Source organism: Zingiber officinale, chromosome 1A, assembly GCF_018446385.1.
Source record: "Zingiber officinale cultivar Zhangliang chromosome 1A, Zo_v1.1, whole genome shotgun sequence".
Classification (NCBI taxonomy): domain Eukaryota; kingdom Viridiplantae; phylum Streptophyta; class Magnoliopsida; order Zingiberales; family Zingiberaceae; genus Zingiber; species Zingiber officinale.
In genome coordinates this window covers 190,232,699-190,249,706 of record NC_055987.1, presented here as the reverse complement: position 1 = coordinate 190,249,706, position 17,008 = coordinate 190,232,699, and the positions used below count along the sequence as shown (strand labels likewise).

Genomic DNA, 17,008 nt, shown 5'->3' with positions numbered 1-17,008 from the left:
GATATTTGAGGACATAAATATAATCAGGAGAGGTAGACGAACACATAGGAATTAGTTTCATGTCAATTCGAGATCGTTTAGTCCATCAGCAAATTTTGGGTAAAATCGGTTGATAGATAAAACGACATCGGATTGACATAAAACTAGATATATATATGTTCAGCTAGTTCTCTTGATTATATTCATACCTTCACATATCAATTTGACCTAATATATTAAGAACAATATTTTTTTAAACATGAAGTAAAGTTTTCAAATAATTCCATGTTCAAAAAATTATTGTTTTCAATATATTGAGTCAAATTGACATTTGAGGGTATGAATATAATTAGGAGAAGTGGACGAACATATATGAACTAATTTCATGTCAATCCGAAGTCATGTGGTCCATCAACTAATTTTGGATAAAATAAATTCATGAATCAAATGACCTCAGATCGATATGAAATTAATTTTTACGTGTTCGTTTACTTCTTCTAAATATATTCATGGTCTTAAATACTAATTTGACTTAATATATTGAGAATAATAATTTTTTAAATATAAATTATTTTTTAAAATATATTCATATTTAAAAAATTATTACTCTTAATACATACATGAGTCAAATTGATATATGAAGACATATAATAAGAAGAGATAATTAAACAATAAGAATTAATTTTATATTAATACGAAATTATTTAATTCAACAATTAATTTTATTTAAAATTAATTTTGATAGCAGTAAAATTTGAGAGATAATTAAACAATAAGAATTAGTTTTATGTTAATATAAAATCATTTAATTCATCAATTAATTTTATCTAAAATTAATTTTGATAAAAAAAATTAGACATTCTGACGTATAGCAGAAAAATCGATTGAATACTTAACTTGATAATTTTAAAAACTTTACGTAGCCCAGTAAAAAAATCGTATTTTAAATGTTACAGTCGCTGGCTGCCGTGTGATTCAGGATATTAATACGTAAAGGACACTCGATTTTTGCCCGAATTCATACGAACCGACGCCTCTAGTCAAACGTGGCTGCGTGACCCCTACTTTACAAATTCGCCCATCTTCTAACTGATTATTTGCGATATGCCATTGTAATTTAGGAGATCCAAGTCGGTGATCCTCTTGCAAATTATATCGAAATATTGGGGTTCTTTTTAATTTTCTCTCCTGGATTATTTTTGCAACGCGTTTGATATACGCGTGACTAATTAAGAGGGCGTCCTCATATTTATCTTCGTGCGAGGAACGATCGAGTGGAATTCGTTGTCGATGGACGCCTACGATGTGATCTTATCTGGATTAGATGGTCGACGCACAGAAAATTAACGGTGCGGACTTTTCCAAAATGGAACGCGTCGGCCTCTATAAAATAGGTGTCGAATCTTCTTTGTTATGTCGAATACTTATTCGTCTTCCCTTCCTCCTCTTTCCCAAATCAGTTTTTTCCCAAATGGCCACGGCGGTGCTCCGATCTCAGGATTGCCTGAGAAATCAACGCCACCTCGACGCCTTCGGCCCCTCCCCACCGATGCCGGTGAAACACCGCCGCAAGAATCCCCCCCGGTCTTCTCCTTCTTCTTCTCCCCCATCTTTCTACCCTGTTCTTCCTCCAAAATCTTGTCGGCGCGGATCTGCACCTCCTGCTCGGTCTCCGCCCCCTCAGGCGGTGAAATCGGGCCAATCCGGGAACGCGCCTCTTGACCCACGCAGATCGACGTCTCTTCGCACGGATGGGCGGGTCCTCGAGGGCGAGCCGCGTCCACGAAAGCCTCTCGTGATGCAGGAGGTGCGGATCTTGAAACGAGGAGAGGATCCGAGGCTGGCCGTTTTTCCTACCTTTGATCTGAGGTCGGAGGTTGATAATTCGATCGTTTGCTCTACAGATCGGTTAGGACCGGAACCGCAGGTCCTTCCAAAGAAGGTTTTCCTCGCCGATATGCCGTTTCCGTACGCGGGGCCGGCCTACTCCGCTGCATCCCCCGCTCCTAGTTCACTCCCCATTCCCTGTTTCTTGAAAAAAGATGACGCCGACGCAGCCAACAACGATCTTGCTTCAAGGATTCTTAAGGAGCTCGTTTGTGTGTGCTAATCGGCCTGGATCCCAATCAGTGTAGGTAAAAATGCAATCTTAGTGGCGAAAGGTTCCGTTTTAATGGTGATAATGGATCTGCAAATTGGTGGTCTTGGTCATAAAAGGCCGATCGTTGGGGAAACAAAAGAAGATTGAAATCTGGTGATTCTTGACAAGATCAGTTTCAGTTGGCATGCCTTCCGTAGACTTCTCCGGTTACCTACCTCCCTCTATTTTTTCAAAGGGAAGATATGACCGGAAGAACTCTAGGTGTTACTGCTACTATTAGTACAAGTCCTATCGTTCGTATTCCTATTTCTCCTAGCTCTACTCCTACTGTTACCACAACTCTTTCCTTTTGTTTCTTTTCCTCTTAGATTAAGCTTTCTATCAATATATCCTTCAAGATTAGGTGTAAACATGCTATCATACTCGTAAGGAAGGTATAGGTGTTTCTCTTGTCAGTCCAGCATGGTATCTTTTAAATGTCGGTTCTCGTATCTGTTTGTGTTCCTACAATTTCTTTAAGCAGCAGTCAGGTGTGTGTGTTTATGCTTTTATATACTAAACTTGCTTTTGTTCCGCATTCGAGGATATTATATTCATTTTCTGTTGAATAAAATTAGTGTGTTTTCAGTGAATTGTAAAATGTCGAACGACTTTTGATCATTCAAATGCGAGCGTAGTATGGCATTGCCTTTGTATGAAAATAAAAACTATTGGAATCAATTCAACAGTGCTGTCTTGATAATATCCAGAAAATCCGGAGGATTGCTTTGAAGTTGTCTGTCAGAGGAAAGCTATCGGTCTTTTGAGTTATATAGCTATGCCCTGTGTCAGGTTTTTAAATTCTAATAAATGTCCTGCAGAAACATGAGAAGCTAGGCGTTTTGGCGTCTACTTCCAGGCAAGCTGTTTTTCCTTTGCTTCATGATAACTTCGAGCTAGATTGGATCAGAGTACGCAATATCTTTGTTTACTACGATATGTTTGAGGAACAAGGTAACTTGTTGATGCATAAGCACAAATTCGAACAAACTACAACCTAAAGAAAGAATCTTCCGTGGGTGGTTGAGCTATATGTTCACCTACTTCACCTTCCAAGCCATGTCCATTTTCGATGAGCTGCCAGAGGAAAGCTTTGCGGGTTGATGGATCAGAGGGCATGTTGCTGAAGTGCTTTAAGCTATGTGGCAATAAAAACCTCATCAGCGGCTTTGTCATCAATCCAAAAACCTAAGTGGCATCATAAAGGTAGCAAAACAATCACAACTTTCAAAGAAGAAAAAATCTTGATGAGGATAACAAAGTCTACATGCATGACTTACGACAGTTATTAGATATCATGTATAGTAGGCTAGTGGAGCATTGGTACTTCTGTGCTTAGGATTTTGATCAAATGTGCAGATGACAAAAGGACTTTGAGTGAAAAGAAAAAGGAAAAAAATTATCATTGATCTAAACCATACCTGCTACTAACAAATCTCCATTTTTCAATGTCCAATGCATCCATTCCAACATACAGAAAGAAAAATGTTGCAAAAGCATGCCTGGAGTTGAAAGAAAGGAAGCAATGAGAGATGAACTAGTGAACTGTATTTGTTAGTGGGGAACTTCAAAACTGAGTTAATCAACACAGACAATATAAAGGCATTAAGAACATTTGTAACGTACTTGGTGGTAATTCTGGAGCTCTCTGTGACATTATGCCAGGTATAGTGCGACATGACTATCCCACAGAAGAATACTGTGAGAATGCCGCTTAAATCCAACAACTGCAGCATAAAACAGAAGCCTTGAGAACATAATCAATTCAATGTACCTACAAATTATCTAGTAAATATTTTAAAACATCTCACTTCTGCCAACATATATGACAGGTATGCCATGAGCATCGTAAGAGCAACTTCTCTATCAGTAGAATGCCTGGGAAGGAAAAATAAATGAAGATTATTTTAATTATTAAAATTCCAGAAATAATGGTAAAACAAAATACTTAAATATCGGGTTAAGTATATCAACTAACCTCCCAATGTACAATTTCTTGATGATGTAATTAAGCACCAGCAGTCCACCCTGAAATTAGCACATTTATTTTTCAGAACACACAAGATGATAGATCTTGAAAAACAAACATCTAGTAGTAAAATGCATAAAGGAAGAACATAGAAAAGCTCCAAGGAGGGTGCTGGTAAGAAATAGATATCCAAAGTTTGCCAAAAATTTCAATATGGTTATGGCATCGATGTGAACAAGATCAAAGTTTTGAATTGCGTTGAAGAGCACGATGGACGTAGCATCAGTAACGACACCTTCGTCAAATACCAAGCTATATAATAGAGGTGTTTCATCTTGATTAAGAATCTGTTTTGGAGACATTACGCGACAGTTGAATATTTACTATTCTGCTAAACTAGTAAATCCAGATGCCTTAGTTACCTGCAAGGTGCAAACAGAATCTGTGGCAGAAAATATGGCACCTATTGCTGCATGAACAAAAGCAAAGGAGTAAGTCTGTATGGGAAGTTATGATAGTTCACTAGGATATAGGGAAAACAAAGATGTGTTATAAATAAAATAAAAATTACCTAGAAAGTCAGCAATATCCAATGAGCTAATATCCATTTCCTTGAACAATGCAACTACACCTGTGTTTACCACCAAAGAAAGAGAAGATATATATTGACACTTCTCAATGAAATATTTGAACACCTGAACAAACACCAAAATGGCAGTTTCTGGAGAGTGAAACATTTGAACTAATTAGTGGAGAGTTTCAACTGACATAGTTGTTTTTTATAACACATAAAAGACTGAATCAATAGGCATGATTCATGTTGCTATGCAGTGCCTCACACTAAAGATAATTAACACCTCCGTTCCAACTTCAGGTATAATTTATGACAAACACTTTGAAAGAAATTTCGAATCTCTCTTTCTCAAAAGGCAGTGCACTTTTGTTAAAAGAAGAGCTTTGCACACCAGGAAAGATTGGTTCGACTATCACAATTCCAACTCTATGAAACAAAAGACTACAACTGGAAGAAGATGATCTGGTAACTGAGGATTCAGATAGTAGATAAATGGCAACATGAAGAACTTACCAAGGGAAATTATGAAAAATGAGATTAATGTCCCAGCTGCACCAAACAACATGATTGTCATGAAATTGCGGAAAAATTGTTTCTTTTTTACTTGGAACCTGGAAATAAATAAAATTGATCAAGTCAGTCTCAAGCTCAATCATCTTCGGTACAGAGGATATTTTCTGGTCACAAGGAAACCACAACATCAAATGTCAAAGAATAAATGATATACCATTAATGGATATAGAATGGAAATATGTAGAATGTTGTATATCAGCTCAACTGTTAAATAACAATAAGCTTTTAGCCGAAGCAGCAAAAAAAAAAAAACACCACAAAAAAATAATGATTTACATTGGCTCACTTTGCAAAGTAGATTTTTATTCCATAGTCTCTAACCCATTTTCACCATAGTAAATAAAAGAATAATCTGTTAGATAGGGTCGCACGTGAGAGGGGGGAGGTGAATCACGTGGTTTTGAAAACTTTTTCTTTTTGAAATTTAAGTACGTAGAGGAAAATTGAGAAGAAAAAGAACACAAGAAAACGGGTCGGTTTTACTTGATTCGGAGTCTTTAACGACTTGTACTCTAAGACCTAGGTCCCGTGGACCTATCGATGGGTAATCCACTAAAATGACTCTTCCGGTACCTCTGGAAGAGGTAATCAAGTACAAAGAAAATTAGAACAAGTGCAACACCCTGCACTTGTTCTTTTGCAATAATTAATTAAAAAAAAATTCTGTTACTGACACGTATGAATTGAAGTGAGAGCGCTCGAGTGTCGGTGTCGATGTGCCAACCGTGATCGGAAGTCCTCGGAGTAGTAGTCGGGTGCAACACCTTCGTAGCAAAGTCGCAGCAAGATGCCAGAGTAGTCGAAACCTTGAATGGACGCGTAGTAGCTCGTATATTAATTGTTTTTTTGAAGCTTGGTCGAGACTACCTTAAATAGGGCATGGAAGACGCCTTCCATAGGTGTTGAAGGCGTCTCCAATGAGAGTATATGTGATTAGCTAAACTGTACATCATGTGATTTGCAGGACATTGATTCGAGATGAGTGTCTCAACGTGAGATTGTTCGTATACGAACTACGATAAAGGCAAATACCTTTGACTTATCTTCTTTTGATATTATTATTATGATATGCATAGTATGTTATAGCTAGTGGTAATTATTAAGTTTATATCTTCCTTGGTTTGCCACTACCTGATACCTGTGCTATGCTTTTATTTTATCTGATACGTGTTTAAGCCTATATCATCTTGATTCTTGGTCTGTGTACTTATGTTCATAAAAGTAGTGATATACAATGCATTACTGATTACAGGACTAGCTACTAGTTATACCTAGCATGTGTACCTAGACATTATGATACCTAGTTTGTTGTTATGGAATCATTGTTCTTTTTGGTACATATTAGATGGAGGCGCATATTGTCAGGTGTTACATGCTTTAGTGTCATGCACCATCTTGCATGATTGCATGCCGAGCGATTGTCGACTCCTTTGTAGTTGAGCACATCGCCAGTTACATGATCTATACACACAACCACTCAGGGGTTAGAGGTACATCAGGCAGGGTATGTGCAGTTGCTCTGTCAGGGCTTCGCTCGACCGCTCATGGGTAGTGGTGACGTAACGTGGTAGTGGACAGGGATCCCTCCTCTTGACTATGACACAGGGACATGAGATCTTCGACTCCCCCATTTAGTTAGGGTAGGAGGATAGGTGTACTCCGACAACATTATGTCCACTCGGTCACTCAGGAGTAGTGATGGCAGAGTGCACAGTTATCAGAGCCCTACCCACTCGAACTCAGGAGGACGGTGGCTGACTGGCGTCAGGGGTGACCATGTCATTTGCACCATATGCATGGATTGCATTTATTTGTGTGTGATTGCTGCATTTTGGTGGTTGCATATGATTGATATGCATACAAGAGACATTATGTATTTGGCCTGACGATCCTGCATCTGTATGTATGGTTCACACTGTTAGACCCCGTGGTAGTTTTGATGTGATCAACCAAGTTGGTTGGGTCCTGCTTTGTGTTTAATCCCTGTGTCTGAGTGTGCAGGAGCTTAGGAGCGCAGGAAGTCGAGCGGAAGATGCAGCTAGCGTGAAGGACGACACGGGAAGGGAGCCGACGAGCTCGGTGCGTCCGAAGGACGAGAGAGCTGCGAAAGAGTACTCCGGTGGGCGTGAAGAGCATGTGCGGCGTTCGAGGGACGTTAAGCCGGGACGGAAGGCTGCTCGAGGAGAAGACAGGAAATTGGGTTTGGGTGATCCCTATTTCGGTTGGCCGAAATCACCCAAAAGAACGGAGCGTCGGAAGCTGAAGAAAGCCAACGCAAAAGAAGCTGAGCTAGATAAAACAGCTCAAGGCGCCTTCAAGCTGCCTTGAAGGCGCCTTCAAGGCTGATGAAGGCGCCTTAAGCCTGGTCAAACAGACCGTTTGCACAGCGGATAAAGTTTTATCCGCTGAACCCTTGGAGGCGCCTTGTACCCCTATTGGAGGCGCCTTGGACCTTCGAGATCAGATTTTCAGAGGCTATTTAAAGGCCCCTGGAGCTAGGTCACAACAACTTCCACATTCGACTCTGTATGCATTTCCTAGCAGTAGTTCTGAGCCATTAGAGTGTAAAAGGCTTCTCCGCCTTCAGCAAAGGAGAATTTTCTTAGTGTGCTTTCTTACTGCCCTGGATTAACAACCCTCTTGGTTGTAACTAGGTTAAATTCGGTTTCTGCTTTTATTTCTTCCTTTATTTTATTTACAATTACATTAATTGAGTTGAAAGAACGAGGAGGGTAGTTTATTTTTTGTTTACAGCAATTCACCCCCTCTTGCCGGCCTCCGTTGCACCTACAATTGGTATTAGAGACTGATCGCCTCAGAAGGACTAACCGCCAACTGAAGCACTACGATCAAGACGATGGCCGGAGCAAACATCCATCCCCCGAAGTTCGACAGAGACTTCGCCACATGGAAGCGCAAAATGGAGGTATTTTTTAAAACCGAATTTGACATTCTTTTAATAATGAAATATGGCGATGCAGTTCCGAAAGATAAGGAGGAAAATACCTGGACGAAAAAGGAGCAAGCAGATTTCGTCGCCAACGGAAAGGCTGAGTTTCACCTACTCAGCGTTCTGCCGCCTCAGGAGGTAAATCGGATCGGAAGCTACGACTCGGCAAAAGATCTCTGGGAAAAATTCCTGGAGCTCCACGAAGGTACCTCCGAAGCGAAGCTAGCGAGGCGCGACATCCTCCGGAACTAGTTGACGAACCTCCGGATGAACCAAGGCAAGAAGGTAGCGCAGCTCCAAGCAAGGATCAAAGAGCTGATCACGCAACTAACCAATCTTGGAGAAGAGGTAACGAACCGTGACTCTATCCGGTACATGCTCAATGTCTTCCCCAGAACTCCAGAGTGGGCCTCCTTAGTAGATGTGTACTACATCTCTAAGGACCTCGAGGTAAGTACTTTAGAACAATTATTTTCCACTTTTGAACTTCACGAATATCGAGTTTCAGAGCCCAATGGAGTAGAGAAGACCAGTCAAAACATTGCCTTAAAGGAAAAAATGAACAGTTCTGACTCCAAAGCCTCGGTCGACGAATCAGAAGCGGCACTACTGGTAAGACGCTTCAATAAATTTTTTTCTAACAAATTTAGATCACAGAGGCATGAGAGAAAAAGAAGAACGATTCGTTGCTACAACTGCAATGAAGAAAGTCACATCAAGGATGACTGCCCGAAATTGAAGAGCAAGCAAAAGGAGAAGACAAAGACCAAGTACAAGAAACCAGAATCCTCCAAGCACAAGAACCTGAAAGCCACTTGGTCAGACTCATCCTCCGAATCAGAAGTCGAAGAATTCTCGGGAATAACACTGATAGCCAACCATCAGCTAGAAGAAACGTCTAGCTCAGAGATGAGCATCGATAAAGGGGGAGGAACATCAAAAGAAGAAAGCAGTAGTGAAGGGGGAGCGTCACTAGATCAGGTAAGTAAAGTACGCAATCTAACCCCGACTCAGTCTTTTAAATTTATCAAGTCTTTGTCCAAAGAATTAGATCAATTAGAAAAAGAAAATGCTAAATTAAATAATATCTTAGATAAATTTAAATTAGAAAATGAAAGTTTAAAATCAGAAATTAAAAAATTGAAATCTGATGCATGCTTAAATAAATTTCCTAAATTAAAATTAAGAACTTATGGAAAATTAAATTGGTACATTAGAAAACACCAGGGTCAACTTAGAAAAGTGGCCAAAAATCATGTACCTCCTAAGTTTTTAACCAACCCTGTAGGAAAGAACCTTTATTGGGTTCCAAAATCTCTGCTAGTTTAAATTTCTCTTTTAGTTAAAAGTTTACAGTGAGAAAATTAAACATTGAAATTCTTTATGGAAGATTTGTCTAAGGAAGTGGTTGTTGCTCCAATAACCAAGAAGGCCTAGTGCCTCGCCACGACCTGGAAGCTAAAATATTGAAAGGAAATATTTAATTAACTTTCTGAAAAAACATTAAAAACAAGAATTAAATAATGCTTTGAAAGTTTATCAAACATTTTTTTTACTTAGAAACTTATCTTGAAAATTCTAACTTAGATTTTTTTTTTTATTTTAGTTAGAAATTTTTTCCTGGAGAAATTCTAAATAACTTCATTTGACTTAGAAATTCTTTTTGGGAACATTCAAAAAGTTTACTTAGGATTTTTTTAATTAATTGAATTAGAATTTTTTTTGAAAATTCAGTTTAACTTAGAATTTTTTTTTAATTCTAAAAATTCATTTTTGCTTAGAATTTTTTTTTGAAAATTCAATTTAACTTAGATTTTTTTTTTGAAAATTCATTTTTGCTCAGAATTTTTTCTACCTTAATAATTTTCTTGATATTCTCTTATTGGTACCCCATTTTGCTGTGATAAAAGGGGGAGAGAAATGTACAAGTTTAGGGGGAGTACGGAAAATTAAAAAATTAAAAGTTTTTAATATTTTTTTCTAAACTGTGTTGCAATTTTATTTATTGCAAACTTATGCTTAAATATGTTAGTTTAGTAATTTCCTTTAAAATTATTATTTATGTCTATTTTAACCTTAACTTGAACTTGGGTTGATGCACATCAAAATGGGGGAGATTGTTAGACCCTGTGGTAGTTTTGATGTGATCAACTAAGTTGGTTAGGTCCTGCTTTGTGTTTAATCCCTGTGTCTGAGTGTGCAGGAGCTTAGGAGCGCAGGAAGTTGAGCGGAAGACGCAGCTAGCGTGAAGGACGGCACGGGAAGGGAGCCGACGGGCTCGGTGCGTCCGAATAATGAGAGAGCTACGGAAGAGTACTCCAGTGGACGTGAAGAGCGTGCGCGGCGTTCGAGGGACGTTAAGCCGGGACGGAAGGCTACTCGAGGAGAAGGCTGGAAATTGGGTTCGGGTGAGCCCTATTTCGGTTGGCCAAAATCACGCAAAAGAAGCTGAGCTGGATAAAACAGCTCAAGGCGCCTTCAAGCTGCCTTGAAGGCGCCTTCAGCTTGAAGGCGCCTTCAAGGCTGATGAAGGCGCCTTAAGCCTGGTCAAACAGATCGTTTGCACAGCGGATAAAGTTTTATCCGCTGAACCCTTGGAGGTGCGTTGGACCCCTATTGGAGGCGCCTTGGACCTTCAAGATCAGATTTCCAGAGGCTATTTAAAGGCCCCTGGAGGTAGGAATTCACAACAACTTCCACATTCAACTCTGTAAGCATTTCCTAGCAGTAGTTCTGAGCCATTAGAGTGTAAAAGGCTTCTCCGCCTTCAGCAAAGGAGAATTTTCTTAGTGTGCTTTCTTACTGCCCTTGATTAATAACCCTCTTGGTTGTAATCAGGTTAAATTCAGTTTCTGCTTTTATTTTTGCCTTTATTTTATTTACTATTGCATTAATTGAGTTGAAAGAACGAGGAGGGTAGTTTTATTTTTGTTTACAGCAATTCACCCCCCTCTTGTCGGCCTCCGCGGCACCTACACACACCCTTATGTCAGGATAGGAGGTCCTGGACAGTACAGTTCTTTTGTTGTTCAATTTGCTTTACTTATTATTGTTCAGGAGACTGTACTGCATGATTATTACTGATAGTTATATTACTATGTGTGTCTTCTACATACCCGTTGAGTTCATTAAACTCACTCCATTGATTTATATCTATTTCAGGTTGAAGCCATCAGGAGGTTCCAGCTGCTAGTCCACTCCCCATGTCGTGATGGTTTCTATTTTTGGTCTTTTGTTTCCTTGCTATGAGACCTATAACTGGTGATGTGTAGTTCTTACACTCTTGGATTTTTATATTGTGTTTGGGTATGCTACCCTCGTTTTTCCACTGCGAATGTTTCCCTTGGTGGGTTGTGTTTCCCTCATTGTAGTGGAGTAGGTTATATATATCTGCAAGGTTTTTATTACTGTTTCACTTCTTTTCGTATTGTGTTGTCAGCCGGAGGCTTTCTTTATTAAACTACGTGGAATGTTTTATTTACTTTATGGTATATGTTCCGGCCGTGTTGGCTGAGGATTGTGAGACCTTGAGGGCTATGTATTCAAGATTCATATTGTCACCGATACAGGGGAGATACTGCCGGATTTTCGTCGGCAAGGACTCCTCCGAGTGCGTGACAATTTATTAGGTATCAGATCTAGGTTTTTGCGAGTTAATCTAGGTACTTTTCAGATTTGTATGGATTTCCGTCGATTTTCATGTTTCGGAATTCCGAGGTATTCGTTGACGAGGTCATATTTGGGGACTTGGCGGCAATGGAACATTTGCAGACGGCAAATAGGTAAAATGATTAAGTTTTATAATTTTGGTACCTGTATTAATACCTGGGTAATAATTTAACAGATATGAAGCAATATACATGTGTTCCTGCGCCGAGACATGGTGCAGGACGCCCACACAAGAGGGTGTTGGAATCTCTGGTGACGGAGTCGCTAGAGAGGTCTGATGGGATTGAGCCTGTCTGTCAGGGACAGACTCCTCATGGTACTGTGAGCGCGTCGACCTCTCAGATTCCTACAGTCCTTCTCTAGAGGCGCCCACCTCGACCATACCTGTCGGACCCACCCCTACAGTATTCACTGTACCACCAGCGGTACCACCTGCGACATACCCGACCCCTCCACCAGCAGTACCAGTTACTTCTTATCCGGTACCACCACTTACCGTACCTCCAGCCGCTCTTACCTATATTGACCCTGCAGTGTCACTAGCGGTATCTGCCCCAGCTTATGCAGCACTAGAGGTACCTACCCCGGCCTATCCAGCGGTACCACCTATAGTATCGGCTCCAATGCTTCTGCCAGTTTCCGTGGCAATCCTTTCTCACCCTACTGATATGATTGCGGCACGAGCTCGGATCCCAGCTTTAGTAGAGTCGGTGAAAAGCTGATTCACGCTATTCCGCGGGGAGACTGACCCGAGCTTGGCTTAGTCTTGGATAGAGACGATGGAGTAAACTTTCTTTTAGATGGCTTGCTCCGAGTGGGAGAAGGCAGAGCTGGCTGCTTTCCATTTATGGGACGAGGCCAATATCTGGTGGGACACACAGCGATCGATCATAGGCGAGTAGCACATCACCTGTGTGAGATTTAGGGAGGCCTTTGAGAGTCAGTATTTTCCATGATCTTATCAGATGATGCGCCGTCAAGATTTTTTGAGTCTTCGAAAGAACAATCATATAGTGATGGAATACAATGCTGAATTTAATCGGTTTGCCAGGTTTTGTCTAAAGTTAATTGCTGAGGATAGGTCATGTATGCTTCAGTTTGTCCAAGGACTGGAGGGACATCTTCAAGTAAAATTGTAGGTTTTGATAATTCATCTTACATAGAGGCATTGGATAGAACCCTTATAATTGAGGCGGCTCAACAGAGAGCGAATGCAGACAAGAAAAAGAAGCAGACAGATCAGACTTCAGGACAGACCCAACATCCACAGGCTACTAGACAGCAGCAGAGTGGTCGCAGTCAGTTGGGTCAGGGTACTTCTGGGACATCTGGACGACCTCAGGAGTCAGGGAGGACTTCATCAGGACGTTTCCTGTCTTCTCAGCAGAACCATAAATAGTCCTCCAGTGACATGCACTGCACCCGATGTGGGTCCAGAGATCACATCACATCAGGTTGGTCCTTGGGACAGTCAATTTGCTATTATTGCAAACTGCCTGGGCATATGAGCCGAGATTGTTCGTTGAAGGCTCAGCATATGGTTTTCGGGGATTCTGTTCAGGGAGGATAGTTCAGTCAGATAGGAACTCAGCGAGGGGGGCAGAAAGCCCAATCTTCACATCGCCAGCAGAGGATAACCCCCTTGCAGTAGCTGCATATGGCATGCACGGACAGGAGCACTCTAGTGCTCATATGGTATCACAGAGTTTTGTTTCGGGACCTCAGAATCTGACGCAGGGGCAGTATTAGTCGCAGCACCCGCCACTAGTGCAGTATCAGCTGCAACCCCAACCCCTGGTTCTGTACCAGTCGCAGCCTCAACCACTAGTGCAATATCAGCTGCAACCTCAGTCACTGGTTCAGTACCAATCGTAGCCCCAGCCACCGGTTCAGTATCAGTCACAACCCTCATACTCATCTTTGGCTCAATATCCGACACCGCCTTAGTGGCAAACTCAAGCTTAGACGCAGCAGTCTCTGGCAGTGCTACCACCTCCACCACCGCTAGAGATTGGACGAATCCACGCGGTTACTAGAGAGGATGCGCAGCGGGCCGACGGATCCATCTTCCATGGTACGGTTTTACTTTATGCATTGTCAGATGATATGCTAATTGATACTGGTAGTTCGCATTCCTTTATTTCTCGTGTATTTATGAGGGAGATTGGTAGACTACCTACCCTTAGACATTGATAATCTAGATTTACATGATTCAAATTCAGAACTATAAAATAATCTAGATTCTGATCAAGTCAATCAAGACTTTAATTAAATCGGCATCAAACTTGACTTGGTCAAACAGAACATTGACCAAATTAATTTAAATAAATTAATTGACTTAGAAAATTTAAAATTAAATAAAAATTTAGAAATAATTAATTCAAACATTAAAATAAATTTGAATTTAAAACTTAAAAATAAGAAAATAGATTTAGATTAAATTAATAAATACCTTAATAAATTATTTAATAATCTAGATAATATTAATTTATAAAATTCTATCCAAAATCAAGATAATTTAATTAATAAAAAATTAAATCTTAAAGATAAGAATATAGATAAAACGAATCTAATAAATTCAAAGATAAAGTAATTTTTAATATAAGGATAAAATCAAAACTAAATTTAACAAATTCGAAATTAAATATTAAAGATAACATTCTAAACAAAGATAATCTAGAAAATTTAAAATTAATAATTAATAAAAAGTTAAACATAAAACCTTTAAATAAATATAATTCAAACAATTTAATCAAATTTAAAATTAAAAAGTAATAAAAACTTAAGCATTAAAAATAATCTCTTAAAGAAAGATAATTCAAGTAACTTAATAAAATTAAAATTGAAAGAAAATTTAAGTTTGCTCCTTTAAAGAAGGATAATTTAATCAATTTAATTAATTCAAAGTTAAAACTGCAAATTCAACCTAAACTATAATTAATTAAAACTTAACTAAACTTAATTAAATTAAACTTACAGAAAGAGTTCTAAAAGCTTGTCTAACCAAGCAAGAAGAACCAAACCAAATCCACATAAAACTAAAAGTTCAATAATTCAGAGGAAGACTCCAGATTAGCTGGCATCTCCAAAATAATAATTTACTCAGCTGGGTAATTAGAATTAGTAAAAAAAAGAGACAAAAGTTTAACTTGATCAATAGTACTGGTGAAGTTTTGGATGATAGTAGATCAGGAAAATTCTGTCTATGCATGTCTAAAAAGATATGGTTTCAACCTAGTGCATTTGACTTAGTGGAACTAACTGAAGCTACCCTTTACGAATCCTAACTAGTTATACTAGAGTTTTATTATTAAGTTCAGTGAATAGGACAATTTGAAAATTTTCGAATGCATGATTCCTCTAATGATGCCTAGGTGACTCACAAAAACTCAAAAGTTTGTCCAAAAAATATCTACTTGTTGAACCCAAAGCTAAACTTGAATATAACACAAAGTTAAATCCAACTCTGAAATTAAACTTAACTCATCTCATAAAACTATAGGATTCTATGATTGAAAACATAGATCGGGTGAGATGATTTAGGATTTGAAATTAAATTAAAAATAAACTAAATAAAAAATAAATTTAAAATAAACTAAATTAAAAGTAAATTAAACTAAATTAAAACTATATTAAATTAAAATTATATTAAATATAAATATAAATAAAATAAAATAAAATTATATTAAAATTAAATTAAATTAAATTAAATTAAATTAAATTAAATTTAAATTTAAATTAAAATCAAAATCAAAATCAAAATCGAAATCAAAATTAAAATTAAATTAAATTAAATTAAATTATTTTAAAATTTGGTTAAAGAAATTCTTTTAAAAAAATCTTTTAAGAATTATTAAAAAAATCCTTTTAAAAATTCTTTCAAAAATCCTTTTAAAAATCCTTTAAAAAATAATTTTTAAAATCATTTTAAAAAATCCTTTTAAAAATTTATTTAAAAAATCCTTGTAAAATTCATTTTAAAAATCCTTTTTAAAAATCATTAAAAAAATTCTTTTGAAAATTATTTAAAACTTAGACGCTTACTTAAAACTAATACTATTATTTATCAATCAATTAATACATAATTTAAGTTGATAAGTGAATTAAGAGATAATCAATAGACTATTACTGAGTCAGTAAAAAATCATTGCATTTATGACTAATTATATTTGTTGGACCCCGTGGTTATTTTGATGTGATCAACCAAATTATGTTCGGTCATGTTTTGTTTTAATCTATGTGTCTAAGTGTGCAGGAGCTTAGGAACGTAGGAAGTTGAGCGAAAGACGTAATTGGTGAGAAGGATGGCACGGGAAGGGTGCCGACGGGCTCGGTGTGTCCGAGGGATGAAAGAGCTACGGAAGAGTACACCGGTGGACGAGAAGAATGTACGCGACGTTCGAGGGACGAGAAGCCGGAGCGGAAGACTGCTTAAGGAGAATGCCAAAAATTGGGTTCGGGTGAGCCCTATTTCGATTAGCCGCAATCACCCAAGCGATCAGAGCTTCGGAAGAAGAAAAAGAGTGAAAAGAAGCTGGAGCTATTTATACCCTGCAGCATTAAGGGCGCCCTCCACATTGAGGGCACCCTCCATGGCATTGAGGGCGCCCTCAACCTAGTCAAAGTGATAGTTTCATATTTGGATAAAACTTTATCCAAATGCCACGCTAAAGGTACCCTCCATGCTTATGGGAGGCGCCCTCAAGTCGAAGATAGAGTTTTCAGACCCTATAAAAAGGGCCATGGAGCTAGGAAATTAATCAACTCTTGTACTGACTTTCTAGCAATTACTTAAACTTTTATTGTGTAAAAGGCTTCTCCGCCTTCAGAGAAGGAGATTCTGACTGAGCTTTTCAACCGTCTTGGATTAACAACCACTTAGGTTGTAACCAAGTTAATCTATGAGTCTCTTCTTTAATTCTGTTCTTTTATTTTTATTTATTATTGCTGCACATTAAAAGTTGAAAGCGGACTAGGAGGGTATTTTTTTTTGTTTCAGACAATTCACCCCTCCCCTTTTGTCGGCCCGCCGCACCAACAAGTGGTATTAGAGCCCAACAGCCTCAGAAGGACTAATCACCGTCTGAAGCAACAAAGATCAAGATGATGGCCGGTGCAAGTATTCACCCCCCCAAAATTCGATGGATACTTCGC

General features: G+C 38.6%; 3 protein-coding genes across 3 annotated transcripts; 2 read left to right on the top strand and 1 right to left on the bottom strand.

The window, feature by feature from the left end:
- Nucleotides 1–1,372: 1,372 nt before the first annotated feature.
- Nucleotides 1,373–2,712, top strand: LOC122038823 (histone-lysine N-methyltransferase 2D-like). The gene has a single exon (XM_042598775.1). The coding sequence runs from the start codon at nt 1,451–1,453 to the stop codon at nt 2,087–2,089; it is 639 nt and encodes a 212-aa protein (XP_042454709.1). The 5' UTR covers nt 1,373–1,450; the 3' UTR covers nt 2,090–2,712.
- A 397-nt stretch (nt 2,713–3,109) lies between these two features.
- Nucleotides 3,110–5,284, bottom strand: LOC122008600 (sodium/hydrogen exchanger 2-like; the record flags this gene model as incomplete). Its single annotated transcript, XM_042564387.1, has 9 exons — nt 3,110–3,257; nt 3,541–3,621; nt 3,746–3,846; nt 3,931–3,997; nt 4,098–4,152; nt 4,246–4,435; nt 4,511–4,557; nt 4,660–4,719; nt 5,176–5,284. Coding segments are annotated over 9 exons (858 nt in total), but the record flags the coding sequence as incomplete, so codon positions are not given.
- A 6,657-nt stretch (nt 5,285–11,941) lies between these two features.
- Nucleotides 11,942–13,253, top strand: LOC122008594 (cone-rod homeobox protein-like). Its single transcript, XM_042564374.1, has 4 exons — nt 11,942–11,967; nt 12,030–12,106; nt 12,155–12,429; nt 12,936–13,253. Exons 1-4 carry the CDS (start codon nt 11,942–11,944, stop codon nt 13,251–13,253), a joined length of 696 nt encoding a protein of 231 aa, XP_042420308.1.
- Nucleotides 13,254–17,008: the final 3,755 nt, after the last annotated feature.